General features: G+C 41.8%; 1 protein-coding gene across 1 annotated transcript; it reads left to right on the top strand.

Annotated features, from left to right (window-relative positions):
* The first annotated feature begins 304 nt into the window (after positions 1–304).
* On the top strand, positions 305–18,073 carry LOC142184155 (cytochrome P450 2C55-like). Its single transcript, XM_075258886.1, has 9 exons — positions 305–493; positions 13,181–13,343; positions 13,478–13,627; positions 13,871–14,031; positions 14,670–14,846; positions 15,972–16,113; positions 16,832–17,019; positions 17,128–17,269; positions 17,892–18,073. Exons 1-9 carry the CDS (start codon positions 314–316, stop codon positions 18,071–18,073), a joined length of 1,485 nt encoding a protein of 494 aa, XP_075114987.1. The 5' UTR covers positions 305–313.
* Positions 18,074–19,373: the final 1,300 nt, after the last annotated feature.

Genomic DNA, 19,373 nt, shown 5'->3' with positions numbered 1-19,373 from the left:
GATTTTTTTTACATTTCTTTTTCACATCTTCCAGTGCTCACATGTAAGGAATGGGAAGTGGTTACCATGAGACCTGCCTAATTGTCCATCTACTTTGGTGACTTCTAACCAGAACCAAATACCAAAGGGCCTCCTTTGACATAAACTCACTTGCTTGTGCCCTTGTTCTCCTTGAGGCTTCTCATTAAATGAATAGTTTTGCTTCCAAATCCTAATAACTTGCCATCCCTAGCCTAGTAAATGGAGGTGTCGTCATGTAACTAATGGTATTTTTTCTAAATTGTAGATCTACTGGTGAAACCTCTTCTTGGCAATGGACATCTCTGGAGCTGGGACCCTACTCTTGGCCATTTGTGTCTTATGTCTTATTCTTCTCATCATGTGGTCAGAGAACAGTAAGCGGAAGGAGATGCCTCCAGGACCAAGTCCGCTCCCTCTTCTAGGAAACATCTTACAGCTGAACATGAAAGAACTGCCCAAGTCATTTCTGAAGGTGAGAACAAAGGAATTAAAGGGTTTGTCCATGAACAGAAAAGAGAGTTTTGGTGTTTATGAGAAGACTATTAGATTTGGGAATCCAATGCAAGGTACCCGTGGTTGTTACATTGGATAGAACTTACCATTAATCCACTTGCGATTGGGGTGGTAATGTCCTTATCTACGATATCCTTTATGGTACTTACCTTGGATTTTGGGAAAGTCGGTCTATTTATGTCCTATTATAAGTATTCTTATGCAGGTATAGGATTCTAGTTTAATTTTTACTTTGGTATATGTAATTGTACTTTTTCACGCAAGCTTTACCTTGTGATCACATAGTGGGTGCGGTATACGGATACTGATCACACTGCGTCACTGCTCTTTCTGGGTTGAGGCATTTGCATATTTAATTGGTCATTTATCTCAGGTGTATTTGCTCTGCAGTAGGATATAACTGTGTCTATATTTGTACTCTGCACGCCATAACTAAGGGATCGTTTTCTAGCGCCCGAAACACGTAAGCTGTGCTCTTTTGTGTTTTATGTCTGGATCCATGCCTATGTAGATGTGTTTAACTATTCCAAGTAAAAGTTTTTTTTATCTATTTTTGGCATGCTGAAGTAAATCCTTCTTCTTATGTGCAATATTCTTTATTGTTCAATCCTGCTCAGTTATACATATACATATTCATATTTCAGAGCCCTTCCCTTGATATCTCCACTTCTACGTTGTCTTTCACAAAGGCTGTGACAGTGATGAAGCAGGTATTCAATAGCTAGGCCAGTCCTGTTTTCTGTCTCTGAATCAGCCATGATGGAAATAAGGACTAGTTTACCTATTAAAATCCTAATGCCAGCCTCTTCCATCACATCACTCGCACAGCCTTTACCAAATCCAATGTGAAAGTCCAGATGGCAACATCAAGAGAGGAAGACGAGTATATTAGTAAGAATGATCATCAGACACCGTATTACTCTCATGGTCCAGTCATAGCCAATGGGAAATTCTACCAACAATTTAGGAGAATGACTGTAGGGAGCCCAAGTGTTCCTATGTGTATTCATTTATTCCTGGGCTGATAGGCCAAAAAATATGTACTTTCAGTCTTCAAACAAGTGGGATTCATCTATAAAACATAGTAGTCATATACTATATATATATACTGTATATATATATATATATATATATATATATATATATATATATATATATATATATTACATAGTGTATGACACTGTCAGGGCTCCTAGGACTATATACATCTATAATACACAGTGTATGACACTGTCAGGACTCCTAGGACTATATATATCTATAATACATAGTGTATGACACTGTCAGGACTCCTAGGACTATATATATCTATAATACATAGTGTATGACACTGTCAGGGCTCCTAGGACTATATATATCTATAATACATAGTGTATGACACTGTCAGGGCTCCTAGGATTGTATATATCTATAATACATAGTGTATGACACTGTCAGGACTCCTAGGAATATATATCTATAATACATACAGTAGTGTATGACACTGTCAGGGCTCCTAGGACTATATATATCTATAATACATAGTGTATGACACTGTCAGGACTCCTAGGACTATATATATCTATAATACATAGTGTATGACACTGTCAGGGCTCCTAGGACTATATATATCTATAATACATAGTGTATGACACTGGCAGGGCTCCTAGGACTATATATATCTATAATACATAGTGTATGACACTGTCAGGGCTCCTAGGACTATATACATCTATAATACATAGTGTATGACACTGTCAGGGCTCCTAGGACTATATATATCTATAATACATAGTGTATGACACTGTCAGGGCTCCTAGGACTATATATATATCTATAATACATAGTGTATGACACTGTCAGGGCTCCTAGGACTATATATATCTATAATACATAGTGTATGACACTGTCAGGACTCCTAGGACTATATATCTATAATACATATATCATATAATACAACCAAACATGGCCGCCACTCAGGAGGCATACTAATATGGTACAAGGAGGAGCTCAAAGAACATGTAAAAGCTACCAAACGTGGAACCAATCACATATGGATAAAAATAAGCAGCTCCATCCTCAGCGGCCAGCAGGACATCTATCTCTGTGCAGTATATATGCCCCCACCAGGGTCCCCCTACCACGACCCCGACACTTACGAGGTCCTACAAAGGGAAGCCGTCCACTTCCAACCCAAAGGCAGAGTACTAATATGCGGAGACCTGAATGCAAGGACAGGCACAGAGTTAGACTACCTGCCTCCTGACGACAACCCACATACGCACGGTAGTGAGATCCACCACCCAGAACCCACACAGATAAGAAGAAACAGCCAAGACAGAACTGTCAACAAGAGTGGGAGACAACTGCTGAACATGTGCCGAAGCCTAGGACTGTACATAATAAACGGACGTACCACAGGCGATCCCAGAGGACGCTTCACACTAAACTCTCAAGTGGGCAACAGCGTGGTGGACTATGCCATCACAGACGCAGACCTGTCAGACATTGAAGACTTCACAATCGCACCTGACTCCCATCTATCAGACCACAACCAGATCCTACTATACATGAGAACCATGAACAAAACACCCGCACATGAGCCCCAACAGTCTGGCCTCTACAACCTACCAAGACATTTCACATGGGCCAACCACCAGGCCATAGAATATAGCAACGCAACCAACCGACCCGAAATCAAGACACTGCTCACAAACTTCCATACAAACACCTATCAGCCAGACCAACAGGGAGTCACCAGAGCTGTGAAGGATCTCAAGTACATCCTACAGACCACAGCAGAACTAGCAGGCCTGAAACCAACCAAACCCATAAGACAAACCAACAAACAGTCCCACAAATGGTTCGACAGCGACTGCAGAGCACTACGCCATACCCTAAGAACAGCCTCCAACCAAAAACACAGGGACCCCAACAACAAGGAGGTGAGGGAAGCCTACAACAATCTATGCAAGCAATACAAGGGCACCCTCAGAGAGAAGAAACAGAGGGACCTCTCCCACAAAATAGAGCAACTAGAGGACTCCCTCCAGGACAGCTCATTCTGGGAGACCTGGCACCACATGGGCACAAAGCCCAAGAAAAACTCTCTCCACATCCAAAATGGCAATATCTGGCTCAACTACTTCAGAGGTCTCTACAAAAACATCCCAGAAGAAGAACTAACTCCAGAACAGCAACAGATAATCACCAAACTGAGGGACATGGAGAAAGTCATCAAAGACTTCCAGAACCCTCTGGACTCACCAATCACCATAAAAGATATACAGGAAAGAATTGCCGTGCTGAAAGGCAAAAAGGCCAGTGGCCCTGACGGCATCCTACCAGAGATGATCAAATACAGCTCTCCAGCAATACACGCGGCACTGGCAAAGCTATTCACCCTCGTGCTCAATGCTGGACACTTCCCCGAAGACTGGAACAAAGAGCTCATAACCCCCATCTACAAGAATGGGGACCAATATGACCCCAACAACTACAGAGGGATCTGCGTCAGCAGCACATAGCTGGGGAAACTGTTCAACAGCATCATCAATAACAGAATCCTCACCTTCCTCACACAACACGGGGTCCTCAGCAAGAGCCAAGCAGGGTTCATGCCAAACCACCGCACCACAGACCATATCTACACCCTGCACAGCCTCATCAAGACGCACGTCCACAACACCAGAAGAGGCAAGATATTCGCCTGCTTCGTGGACTTTAAGAAGGCGTTTGATTCAGTATGGCACCCAGGCCTACTCCTAAAACTCCTAGAGAGTGGAATAGGAGGAAGAACGTACGACGTCATCAAGAGCTCCTACACCGGAAACCAGTGCAGTGTGAAGGTGAATGGGAAAAGGACAGCATACTTCCAACAGGCCCGAGGGGTCAGACAAGGCTGTAGCCTGAGCCCAACGCTCTTCAACATCTATATCAATGAACTGGCTACAGCCCTGGAGGCCTCACCAACCCCAGGCCTCACCCTGAACAATCGAGAAGTGAAGTTCCTGCTATACGCCGACGACCTCCTACTCCTGGCCCCCACCGAGAAAGACCTCCAAGAAAGCCTGTCAGTGCTGGAAAAATTCAGCACCACATGGGCCCTACCCATCAACCAGAAGAAGACCAAAGTCATGGTATTCCAGAAGAAGGGCCACAATAAAGCCTCCACCACCTCACAATTCACACTGAACGGCTCCACACTGGAGAAAACCAACAGCTACACCTACCTGGGGCTGGAGCTCAGCCAATCAGGAAGCTTCAAAGCAGCAATAGAAACCCTGAAAGCAAAAGCCTGCAGAACCTTCTACGCCATCAGAAGACAACTGTACCACCTCAAACCACCGGTGAGGGTCTGGATGAAGATATTTGACGCTGTCATCTCCCCGATCCTTCTCTATGGCAGTGAGGTTTGGGGCCCAGCCACCTACCCAGACCAGTCAAAGTGGGATTCCAGCCCAACAGAGAACTTCCACCTGGAGTTCTGCAAATACCTGCTACATGTCCATCGCAACACCTCCAACATAGCCTGCAGGGCAGAGCTAGGCAGACTCCCCCTATGGCTCACCATACAGAAGGGGGCGCTAGCTTTCCAGGCACACATCCAGGTGAGCAAGCCCGACTCCTACCACCACCAAGCCTGGCTAAGCCACCCGAGCAAACCGGACACTCACCAACCAAACAACAGCCAACCACCAAACCAAAAACACCAACAGATGATAACCAAGGCCGAGATAAAGGCGACCACGGAGGCAAACAAAGAGCGGTACATTGAAGAATGGAGAAACAAAATAAATAACTCCAAGAAACTCACCGTGTACCAATCCCTACAAAGGGACTACACCATGGCCACCTACCTGGAGAGACTACGCCACCCCAAGCACAGACAGACCCTGAGCCGGTACAGACTGAGCGCCCACAACCTAGAGATAGAGACGGGGCGATACAGGCAGACGTACAAGCCACGGGAGAAGAGACTGTGCCAGCACTGTGACCAGGGGGCCCTAGAAGACGAGACCCACTTCCTGCTACACTGCACCAAATACTCAGCTGTGAGGGCCGACTACTACCAAAGACTCTCTGCCCACATCCCAGACTTCATATCTGCAGACGAGAAGACGAAACTCTACATCCTACTGGGAGAAGAAGAGGCCACTGTGGAGATCGCTGCCCTATACGTGTCCAGCTGTCACCAAACAAGAGGAAGATGAGACTCCATGGACTGTTATATTTATCCCAAAACACCCACCCCACCCCACCCCCCCATATAGCGGTCACCAACGAAGAGGAAGACGAGACTCCACGGACTGTTATATTTATCCCAATACACCCGCCCCACCCCACCCCCCCATATAGCGGTCACCAACAAAGAGGAAGATGAGACTCCATGGACTGTTATAACCCAAACCACCCCCCCCATACCCACCACCCACCCAACCCAACTCCCCCCCCCCCCCCCCGCCCACTTTACTAGCTTTGGCAATGCCAAATAACTATTCGGACGTGCCAATAAAGCATTTTTTGATTTTGATTTGATTTTGATAGTGTATGACACTGTCAGGACTCCTAGGACTATATATATATATATATATATATATATATATATATAATACATAGTGTATGACACTGTCAGGGCTCCTAGGACTATATATATATATATATATATATATATATATATATATATATATATACATATATATATATATATATATATATATATATATATATATATATATATATATTACATAGTGTATGACGCTGTCAGGACTCCTAGGACTATATATATCTATAATACATAGTGTATGACACTGTCAGGGCTCCTAGGACTATATATATCTATAATACATAGTGTATGACACTGTCAGGGCTCCTAGGACTATATATATCTATAATACATAGTGTATGACACTGTCAGGGCTCCTAGGACTATATATCTATAATACATAGTGTATGACACTGTCAGGGCTCCTAGGACTATATATATCTATAATACATAGTGTATGACACTGTCAGGGCTCCTAGGACTATATATCTATAATACATAGTGTATGACACTGTCAGTGCTCCTAGGACTATATATATATCTATAATACATAGTGTATGACACTGTCAGGACTCCTAGGACTATATATATCTATAATACATAGTGTATGACACTGTCAGGACTCCTAGGACTATATATATATATCTATAATACATAGTGTATGACACTGTCAGGACTCCTAGGACTATATATATCTATAATACATAGTGTATGACACTGTCAGGACTCCTAGGACTATATATATCTATAATACATAGTGTATGACACTGTCAGGGCTCCTAGGACTATATATATCTATAATACATAGTGTATGACACTGTCAGGGCTCCTAGGACTATATATATCTATAATACATAGTGTATGGCACTGTCAGGACTCCTAGGACTATATATATCTATAATACATAGTGTATGACACTGTCAGGGCTCCTAGGACTATATATATCTATAATACATAGTGTATGACACTGTCAGGGCTCCTAGGACTATATATATATCTATAATACATAGTGTATGACACTGTCAGGACTCCTAGGACTATATATCTATAATACATAGTGTATGACACTGTCAGGGCTCCTAGGACTATATATATCTATAATACATAGTGTATGACACTGTCAGGACTCCTAGGACTATATATATCTATAATACATAGTGTATGACACTGACAGGGCTCCTAGGACTATATATATCTATAATACATAGTGTATGACACTGTCAGGGCTCCTAGGACTATATATCTATAATACATAGTGTATGACACTGTCAGGACTCCTAGGACTATATATATATAATACATAGTGTATGACACTGTCAGGGCTCCTAGGACTATATATCTATAATACATAGTGTATGACACTGTCAGGGCTCCTAGGACTATATATATATCTATAATACATAGTGTATGACACTGTCAGGACTCCTAGGACTATATATATATATATATCTATAATACATAGTGTATGACACTGTCAGGACTCCTAGGACTATATATATATATATATATATATATATATATATATATATATATATATATATATATAATACATAGTGTATGACGCTGTCAGGACTCCTAGGACTATATATATCTATAATACATAGTGTATGACACTGTCAGGGCTCCTAGGACTATATATATCTATAATACATAGTGTATGACACTGTCAGGGCTCCTAGGACTATATATATCTATAATACATAGTGTATGACACTGTCAGGGCTCCTAGGACTATATATCTATAATACATAGTGTATGACACTGTCAGGGCTCCTAGGACTATATATATCTATAATACATAGTGTATGACACTGTCAGGGCTCCTAGGACTATATATCTATAATACATAGTGTATGACACTGTCAGGACTCCTAGGACTATATATATATATCTATAATACATAGTGTATGACACTGTCAGGACTCCTAGGACTATATATCTATAATACATAGTGTATGACACTGTCAGGGCTCCTAGGACTATATATATCTATAATACATAGTGTATGACACTGTCAGGACTCCTAGGACTATATATATCTATAATACATAGTGTATGACACTGACAGGGCTCCTAGGACTATATATATCTATAATACATAGTGTATGACACTGTCAGGGCTCCTAGGACTATATATCTATAATACATAGTGTATGACACTGTCAGGACTCCTAGGACTATATATATATATCTATAATACATAGTGTATGACACTGTCAGGACTCCTAGGACTATATACACTCACCGGCCACTTTATTAGGTACACCATGCTAGTAATGGGTTGGACCCCCTTTTGCCTTCAGAACTGCCTCAATTCTTGGTGGCATAGATACAACAAGGTGCTGGAAGCATTCCTCAGAGATTTTGGTCCATATTGACATGATGGCATCACACAGTTGCAGTCGCAGATTTGTCGGCTGCACATCCATGATGCGAATCTCCCGTTCCACCACATCCCAAAGATGCTCCTCTATTGGATTGAGATCTGGTGACTGTGGAGGCCATTGGAGTACAGTGAACTCATTGTCATGTTCAAGAAACCAGTCTGAGATGATTCCAGCTTTATGACATGGCATTGCATTATCCTGCTGAAAGTAGCCATCAGATGTTGGGTACATTGTGGTCATAAAGGGATGGACATGGTCAGCAACAATACTCAGGTAGGCTTTGGCGTTGCAACGATGCTCAATTGGTACCAAGGGGCCCAAAGAGTGCCAAGAAAATATTCCCCACACCATGACACCACCACCACCAGCCTGAACCGTTGACACAAGGCAGGATGGATCCATGCTTTCATGTTGTTGACGCCAAATTCTGACCCTACCATCCGAATGTCGCAGCAGAAATCCAGACTCATCAGACCAGGCAACGTTTTTCCAATCTTCAATTGTCCAATTTCGATGAGCTTGTGCAAATTGTAGCCTCAGTTTCCTGTTCTTAGCTGAAAGGAGTGGCCCCCGGTGTGGTCTTCTGCTGCTGTAGCCCATCTGTAGCCTCAAAGTTGGACGTACTGTGCGGCGTTCAGAGATGCTCTTCTGGCTACCTTGGTGTAACGGGTGGCTATTTGAGTCACTGTTGCCTTTCTATCAGCTCGAACCAGTCTGGCCATTCTCCTCTGACCTCTGGCATCAACAACGCATTTCCGCCCCCCACAGAACTGCCGCTCACTGGATGTTTTTTCTTTTTCGGACCATTCTCTGTAAACCCTAGAGATGGTTGTGCGTGAAAATCCCAGTAGATCAGCAGTTTCTGAAATACTCAGACCAGCCCTTCTGGCACCAACAACCATGCCACGTTCAAAGGCACTCAAATCACCTTTCTTCCCCCCCATACTGATGCTCGGTTTGAACTGCAGGAGATTGTCTTGACCATGTCTACATGCCTAAATGCACTGAGTTGCCGCCATGTGATTGGCTGATTAGAAATTAAGTGTTAACGAGCAGTTGGACAGGTGTACCTAATAAAGTGGCCGGTGAGTGTATATATCTATAATACATAGTGTATGACACTGTCAGGGCTCCTAGGACTGTATATATCTATAATACATAGTGTATGACACTGTCAGGGCTCCTAGGACTATATATATCTATAATACATAGTGTATGACACTGTCAGGACTCCTAGGACTATATATATCTATAATACATAGTGTATGGCACTGTCAGGACTCCTAGGAGTATATATATATATCTATAATACATAGTGTATGACACTGTCAGGGCTCCTAGGACTATATGTATAATACATAGTGTATGACACTGTCAGGGCTCCTAGGACTATATGTATAATACATAGTGTATGACACTGTCAGGACTCCTAGGACTATATATATCTATAATACATAGTGTATGGCACTGTCAGGACTCCTAGGACTATATATATATCTATAATACATAGTGTATGACACTGTCAGGGCTCCTAGGACTATATATATCTATAATACATAGTGTATGACACTGTCAGGACTCCTAGGACTATATATATCTATAATACATAGTGTATGACACTGTCAGGACTCCTAGGACTATATATATCTATAATACATAGTGTATGACACTGTCAGGGCTCCTAGGACTATATATATCTATAATACATAGTGTATGACACTGTCAGGGCTCCTAGGACTATATATATCTATAATACATAGTGTATGACACTGTCAGGACTCCTAGGACTATATATCTATAATACATAGTGTATGACACTGTCAGGGCTCCTAGGACTATATATATCTATAATACATAGTGTATGGCACTGTCATGACTCCTAGGACTATATATATCTATAATACATAGTGTATGACACTGACAGGGCTCCTAGGACTATATATATCTATAATACATAGTGTATGACACTGTCAGGACTCCTAGGACTATATATATCTATAATACATAGTGTATGACACTATCAGGACTCCTAGGACTATATATATATAATACATAGTGTATGACACTGTCAGGGCTCCTAGGACTATATATATATCTATAATAAATAGTGTATGACACTGTCAGGACTCCTAGGACTATATATATATCTATAATAAATAGTGTATGACACTGTCAGGACTCCTAGGACTATATATATATCTATAATACATAGTGTATGACACTGTCAGGGCTCCTAGGACTATATATATCTATAATACATAGTGTATGACACTGTCAGGGCTCCTAGGACTATATATATCTATAATACATAGTGTATGACACTGTCAGGGCTCCTAGGACTATATATCTATAATACATAGTGTATGACACTGTCAGGACTCCTAGGACTATATATATATATATATATATATATATATATATATATATATATATATATGTATCTATAATACATAGTGTATGACACTGTCAGGACTCCTAGGACTATATATATCTATAATACATAGTGTATGACACTGTCAGGGCTCCTAGGACTGTATATATCTATAATACATAGTGTATGACACTGTCAGGGCTCCTAGGACTATATATATATATCTATAATACATAGTGTATGACACTTTCAGGGCTCCTAGGACTATATATCTATAATACATAGTGTATGACACTGTCAGGGCTCCTAGGACTATATATATCTATAATACATAGTGTATGACACTGTCAGGACTCCTAGGACTATATATATCTATAATACATAGTGTATGACACTGTCAGGGCTCCTAGGACTATATATATCTATAATACATAGTGTATGACACTGTCAGGACTCCTAGGACTATATATATCTATAATACATGGTGTATGACACTGTCAGGGCTCCTAGGATTATATATATATATCTATAATACATAGTGTATGACACTGTCAGGGCTCCTAGGATTATATATATATATATATATATCAATAATACATAGTGTATGACACTGTCAGGACTCCTAGGACTATATATATCTATAATACATAGTGTATGACACTGTCAGGACTCCTAGGACTATATATATCTATAATACATAGTGTATGACACTGTCAGGGCTCCTAGGACTATATATATCTATAATACATAGTGTATGACACTGTCAGGACTCCTAGGACTATATATATCTATAATACATAGTGTATGACACTGTCAGGGCTCCTAGGACTATATATATCAATAATACATAGTGTATGACACTGTCAGGACTCCTAGGACTATATATATCTATAATACATAGTGTATGACACTGTCAGGACTCCTAGGACTATATATATCTATAATACATAGTGTATGACACTGTCAGGGCTCCTAGGACTATATATATCTATAATACATAGTGTATGACACTGTCAGGGCTCCTAGGACTATATATCTATAATACATAGTGTATGACACTGTCAGGGCTCCTAGGACTATATATCTATAATACACAGTGTATGACACTGTCAGGACTCCTAGGACTATATATCTATAATACACAGTGTATGACACTGTCAGGACTCCTAGGACTATATATATCTATAATACATAGTGTATGACACTGTCAGGACTCCTAGGACTATATACAGTATATCTATAATACATAGTGTATGACACTGTCAGGGCTCCTAGGACTATATATATCTATAATACATAGTGTATGACACTGTCAGGACTCCTAGGACTATATATATCTATAATACATAGTGTATGACACTGTCAGGACTCCTAGGACTATATACAGTATATCTATAATACATAGTGTATGACACTGTCAGGGCTCCTAGGACTATATATCTATAATACACAGTGTATGACACTGTCAGGACTCCGAGGACTATATATATCTATAATACATAGTGTATGACACTGTCAGGGCTCCTAGGACTATATATATCTATAATACATAGTGTATGACACTGTCAGGACTCCTAGGACTATATATATCTATAATACACAGTGTATGACACTGTCAGGGCTCCTAGGACTATATATATCTATAATACATAGTGTATGACACTGTCAGGTTTCCTAGGATTATATATATCTATAATACATGGTGTATGACACTGTCAGGGCTCCTAGGACTATATATATCTATAATACATAATGATGTACATAATGTACATAATGTTACCAAATGTGCAGGTCAGCACTCATTCATACACAGGCGGATGCAGAGGACATGCAGAGGATCAATCTTAATTGTTAAAGTGACCATTCCGCTGGTCTTTTATTTCATTGTCCATTGGCAGCAGAGTCCTTATGTCTAGCTTAAAGACAATGATTTTTTTTTGTCCTCCTCAAATCAAATGCAAATGTTTGTTCATACAATGGTTGTGAACACTATTAGACAGGTCAATGATCAGAAACAGAGGTATATAGGAGCAATTGTTCCCAACAATTGGCAGCTGAATCTCCCTGCCTATAGTAACAACGTTTCATACACACACGTCTTTACTGCTGGACATCCCCCAATTATACGACATTTTGTGGCAATTACAGACAGTTCTTTGATTTGGTTCCTAGAACTCTTTCTTGAAGAAACCAATGAGTCTTACCTGTGGTCACGTGTCAAGTCTTATTGCAACTCCGCACAAGACACAAGCCATCGAGAAGCCCTGTTTATGGGAAAAAAACAGCCATGTGTTTCCAATCCTAGACAACCCCTTGAACCCTGACTTGATCCATCTAACTACATGTTTGCTAATATTCCCATAGCTTGCAAAGGTTTATGGAGATGTTTTCACTGTTCACCTTGGACCGAGAACTGTGGTTGTCCTACATGGATATGAGACGGTGAAGGAAGCTCTAGTGGACAGAGCTGATGTCTTCAGCAACAGAGCAAGGTTCCCTGGAGCAGAATTGGTCTTTAAGGATTATGGTAGGTGGTCCACTCCATCGTCTTTGTAATGAGTTGGTTTAGTGATCTGTACTGGAAAATAACAATTGGACTCAGGTTCTGTCCACACCTTGGTGGATGTCAGAGGTTAGGTTCATGTATCATTGTGTCTTCAGGGATTCTACTCAGTAATGGGGAACGCTGGAAGCAACTCCGACGATTTTCTCTCACCACATTGAGAAACTTTGGCATGGGTAAGAGGAGTGTAGAAGAGCGGATCCAAGAGGAGTCATGTTGTCTTCGAGATGAGCTGAAGAAACATACAGGTCAGTATATATATAACCAGGTCATAGTGGGCGTACCAGACAGACACAGGGTTGGACTGGCTCACCAGAGTACTAGAGGATCCTCCAGGTTCAACCCTGATTGAACTGTCTAGCGTGGTAAATTTTGGAGACAACACTCCATTGATCCAAAGTTCTTAGTTTGTATTTTTTCTTAAAACAACTTGACATTCACGCTGGTCCATCTTATTTTATAACTGATTGTGTCACTTATGTTTTTTCAAGGTTCTTTTTTCGATCCCACGTACCTGGTGTCCTTAGCAGTTTCCAATGTGATTTGTTTAATCGTCTTTGGCCAACGCTTTAAATACGATGATGAAATATTCCTAAGTCTTTTGGCCAAGTTGAAAGAAGCCTTCAAGATAAGAAACTCATCAGTTGGGCAGGTAATACAAGTGGCGGCCAGAGATTTGTACTCGCATAGTAAGGGCTGAGGGCTTCTGTAGTTGTGACCCCTCCAAAAAAAAAAAAAAAAAAACTAGCTGGGGAACCATTCTATATAGACAAGGGTGCAAGGGTTTTATATGCCATGGGATAGGGGATATGTGTTTCATCACTGGGGTCCATTCACTGGGACTTGTGATCAGGAAAGCATTCTGCAAATACCACCAAGTGCTCAATGGGAACGCAAGCGCGGCACCAGGACTCCATTAATTTCTATGGGACATCAAGGATGGTGATCTCAAGCAATCCCATAGAAGTTAATGAAGAAGCCATACAGAATGCACACCACTGCCCCATTCACTTGGAGAACCTCTGAGCCCCTACTCTTATGATTGCTGTGGGTCACAGTGGTTGGACTTCCAGGGATTAGGCATTTATCCTCTATGCCATAGACAGGCAATACATATCATGAGTGAGAATATCCCCTTAAAGTTCATTAGATGGTTTATGGTGGATTCCCCAGTGCAAGCACCCCGATGGCCTCCCCAAAGGGCAAAAGTAATTTATATACAGTCAATGATCCTGTGGTAAAATCTGTCAAAGGGATTTCCAATATAATTACATCTACTTCTCATTTTAGTTGCTCAACTCTTTTCCAAAACTTTTTGTGAATATTCCTGGACCTCATCAGAAAGTCTTCAAGAATTTCTCCTCCATAAAAAAGTTTGTGCTGGAGAAAGTGGTGGAACATCGGGAGACGTTGGACGTAAACTGTCCCAGAGATTTCATAGATTGCTTTCTTATAAAGATGGAGGAGGTAAGTAAGATGGAACGATGGGGGAAACCAAATCCGCTTAAAAAGTGGTTGCTCCTGGAAAGCCATAGACCCCATAGACTATAATGGGGTCTGCCGGGTTCCCACCTGAAAAATGTGGAGAGAAAGTCCTGATGGCATGAGTTTTCTCTCTACATTTTTCAAACTGATTCAGGGACGAACTCCGGATGCCAAGCGCTGGTGTGAACCCAGCCTGATGGACATGAACAAATTTTACAGGGCCTCACTACTTATCAGGGTTAGACATAATACCAGGGGACCCTCCCATATTGCCATACACCAATACAATAATGAGGTCCAGTAGAAGACAGTCACTTCTAGATTTGGTTTTTGGGAGTCAATAATGTTTACAATGCAAATAAAAGCAATTTGAAAAAGAACTAGAACTTCACTCCAGCGCTACCAATCACTGTAACATGTCCATGGAAAACTAACAGGTAGAAACTAGAGATGAGCGAACACTAAAATGTCCGAGGTTCAAAATCCGATTGGAACAGCCGCACACTGTTCGAATGGATTTCGAACCCCGTTATAGTCTATGGGGGGAAATGCTTGTTTCAGGGGTACGCAAAATTCGATAAAATCATACTTACCAAGTCCACGAGTGACGGTCGGGCTGGATTCTGCTTGAAGTCTTCTCCTGGCGCAGCGCCCCCGCGTCTTCTTCCAGGTGGAATTCACTCAGCCTAGGCATCCGGCCTAGGCAGAGCCGACTGCGCATGCACGGGCATGCACGCGCATGCGCAGTCGGCTCTGCCTAGGCCGGATGCCTAGGCAGAGTGAATTCCACCCGGAAGAAGACGCGGGGACGCAGCATGGAGAAGACTTCGGAAAGGTAAGAGAAGAACCAGCGTTGATGGGCAGAATGTATAGCATGTATAGAATGTATAGCATGTATAGAATGTATAGCATTCTGCCCATCAACGCTGGTTCTGCATCGAACCTTAAACTTCGAACAGCTAGTAGTGTTTGATCGAGTACGAGTATTTCGAATACCGTAGTATTCGATCACCATAGTATTCGATCGAACACCTACTCGATCGAACACTACTCACTCATCTCTAGTAGAAACATATTAATGGAATCTTATCTTGTGTCCATTCCTAGGAGAAGACAATCCCCAACACAGAGTTCCACTTTGAAAACTTGTTTGTTACTGTGATGAACCTTTTCTTCGCTGGGACCGAAACCACAAGCATGACTTTAAAGATTGGTCTGAGGATTTTGCTCAAGTATCCAGACGTTCTAGGTGCGCTAAATATTGGCATTGGCAGAGCCTTTGTTTTAGAATTCTTTAAAAGTGAATATTTGGGTAAATTTGTAGTTTTCTGCAGAGGCTGTGAACCTATTTATATATTTCTGTATTTAGATAAAAAGTAGACACAATCTTATAAAAAAATATTTGAACTTAAATCTGATTATTCACATTGAAAGTGTATGCATTGGAGGAACAGAGTGTGCTTAGGAGGAGAGCACATAACTTTACAATAATTTTGTCAGGAACTTAGTCAATAACATAGCAGACTAGGGTTGGACTGGCTCACCAGACTAGGGGGATTCCACCAATGCCAGGTTATGCCTTATCCACCGGATACTGATCTAGATGGGCTTGACCACAGAGGACCCCACCAATCATATGTGTGCTTCCACTACTTTTTTATGGGATTGTAAGATTAAGCTGAATTCTTTGCTCGGCTTCTATTTGTCAGTCACTTAGAAGTAAATGAAGTGTCAGTGTGAATATGTGACCAGGTAGGAGGGCTTAGACTCTCCGTCATTGCTGGGAATTCCAACAGTTGAATCCCTACCGATCCAGCAGTTATCCCCTATCCAATCGTTAGGGATAACTTTCTATTACCTGATAACACAATTCATTGTAAAAATATGGAACGTGCACAATATTCCTGTTCTGGACCTAAGAATTCTTATTTAAGTCATTTATTTATAATGTATTTTCTTCACCTCAGCTAAAGTCCAAGAAGAAATTGACCTTGTTGTTGGCCACCACCGATGTCCATCTGTGCAGGACCATAGCAAAATGCCATATACAGATGCCGTCATACATGAAATACAAAGATTTGCAAACATCTTGCCTTTTAGTATTCCACATGCAAGCGCCCAAACCACCATCTTCAGAGGATACAAGATCCCCAAGGTGAGAATAATAGTGCGATGCCCTCAGGTATAAGATTATTTCATGATGAATTAATGCAGTAAATGTAACATTCTCACATGTTCTTCGTGGTCTGTCGCCTTATTGAAGGGCACCACTGTGTTTCCATTCTTAACCTCAGTGTTGAAAGATCCCAAATACTTTCATAATCCAGAGAAGTTTGATCCAAGTCACTTTCTAGATGAAACTGGAGGGTTCCAGAAGAAAGAAGCCTTCTTACCATTCTCAACAGGTACCAATAACTGTAGAACAATCGAAACCAACACATGAAGAAGGTTGGTGGTTTAGGGTGTAAATTGTTACCATACAGTGATATAAGCTCAGTTGTAGAATTTGGGATATTGAACAATTATGGGCAGATGGGTTGAATTATCATCTGGAATCTACATGAAAATTACTGAGAAAATAAATTGCAAATTGCTAAGAATAGGAAGTGATGGACTCATTTGGTATCCACTAGGGTTGAGCCGATCTTCAGATTTCAAGATCAATTTTAAAATCCGATTTCCGATCATTTTCCAGCCGGTCTCGATCCCAATCGTGATCATGAAATTTGCTCGATCACCGATCGGATTCCGATCTTTTCCGATCTCGATCCTCAACCCTAATCAATGCTTCTCTATGGGAAAAGTCACTTTTAGGGTTGAGCCGATCTTGAGAAAACTCCGACCTCGATCCCACTGGAAAAGATTGGGATCTGAATTCCGATCCCGATCGCTCAACCCTAGTTTCCATCCTTGTTCAAGTCTCCTCAAACCAATGTGGTGTCATAAGGTTGAAAGGATTCTAAGTCGTCTTGTATTTGGTGCTTTATTTTGCTGAACAACTGAAGCCTTTGATCCTTTTGCCTACAGGAAAGAGAATCTGCCTTGGAGAATCAATGGCCAGAATGCAGCTCTTTCTGTTCCTCACCTTTATACTGCAGAATTTCACCTTGAAGTCTGAAGAAGACCCTTCTGCTATTGACCTTACCCCTCTACCTAATACCAATGGTGTAATTCATCGCCCCTATAAAATACAGTTGGTTGCTCGTTGACCTACCGGAGTTCCTTAGGAGATGGCTTCATTTTATACTGTAAGTAATATGTAGGAAAGTCAAATATACACACGTGGACAAAATTGTTGGTCCCCTTGTTTAATTAAAGAAAACCCCACATTGGTCACAGAAATAACTTGGATCTGTCAAAAGGAATAATAAATAAAAAATGTTGACAAGCCACAAAGCTTCTGCGAGAATGTCCTATGGACAGAGGAGACTTTTTGGCCGATCAGCTCTATGGTCACAGATGGAAAAATGAAGTCTATCGTGAAAAGAAGACTGTCCCTACTGTGACACATGGAGGGGGCTCTGTTATGTCCCTACTGTGACACATGGAGGAGCTCTGTTATGTCCCTACTGTGACACATGGAGGGGGCTCTGTTATGTCCCTACTGTGACACATGGAGAGGCTCTGTTATGTCCCTACTGTGACACATGGAGGAGCTCTGTTATGTCCCTACTGTGACACATGGAGGAGCTCTGTTATGTCCCTACTGTGACACAAGGAGGGGGCTCTGTTATGTCCCTACTGTGACACATGGAGGAGCTCTGTTATGTCCCTACTGTGACACATGGAGGAGCTCTGTTATGTCCCTACTGTTACACATGGAGGGGGCTCTGTTATGTCCCTACTGCGACACATGGAGGGGGCTCTGTTATGTCCCTACTGCGACACATGGAGGAGCTCTGTTATGTCCCTACTGTGACACATGGAGGAGCTCTGTTATGTCCCTACTGTGACACATGGAGGAGGCTCTGTTATGTCCCTACTGCGACACATGGAGGAGCTCTGTTATGTCCCTACTGTGACACATGGAGGAGCTCTGTTATGTCCCTACTGTGACACATGGAGGAGCTCTGTTATGTCCCTACTGTGACACATGGAGGGGCCTCTGTTATGTCCCTACTGTGACACATGGAGGAGCTCTGTTATGTCCCTACTGTGACACATGGAGGAGCTCTGTTATGTCCCTACTGTGACACATGGAGGGGGCTCTGTTATGTCTCTACTGTGACACATGGAGGGGGCTCTGTTATGTCCCTACTGTGACACATGGAGGGGGCTCTGTTATGTCCCTACTGTGACACATGGAGGGGGCTCTGTTATGTCTCTACTGTGACACATGGAGGGGGCTCTGTTATGTCTCTACTGTGACACATGGAGGGGGCTCTGTTATGTCCCTACTGTGACACATGGAGGAGCTCTGTTATGTCCCTACTGTGACACAAGGAGGGGGCTCTGTTATGTCCCTACTGTGACACATGGAGGAGCTGTTATGTCCCTACTGTGACACAT

The sequence above is a fragment of the Leptodactylus fuscus genome, chromosome 11 (genome assembly GCF_031893055.1).
Source record: "Leptodactylus fuscus isolate aLepFus1 chromosome 11, aLepFus1.hap2, whole genome shotgun sequence".
NCBI lineage: Eukaryota > Metazoa > Chordata > Amphibia > Anura > Leptodactylidae > Leptodactylus > Leptodactylus fuscus.
Note: the sequence above shows the minus strand (reverse complement) of the source record. Positions and strands in the feature narration are given on the sequence as shown.

Bases quoted from the DNA above. Each gene is read 5' to 3' on its own strand.
- LOC142184155 (XM_075258886.1), top strand. From the start codon at position 314: ATGGACATCTCTGGAGCTGGGACCCTACTCTTGGCCATTTGTGTCTTA. The intron at 14,032-14,669 runs GTAATACAAGTG...TTCTCATTTTAG, and splicing joins GAAACTCATCAGTTGGGCAG to TTGCTCAACTCTTTTCCAAA. The intron at 14,847-15,971 runs GTAAGTAAGATG...GTCCATTCCTAG, and splicing joins TTCTTATAAAGATGGAGGAG to GAGAAGACAATCCCCAACAC.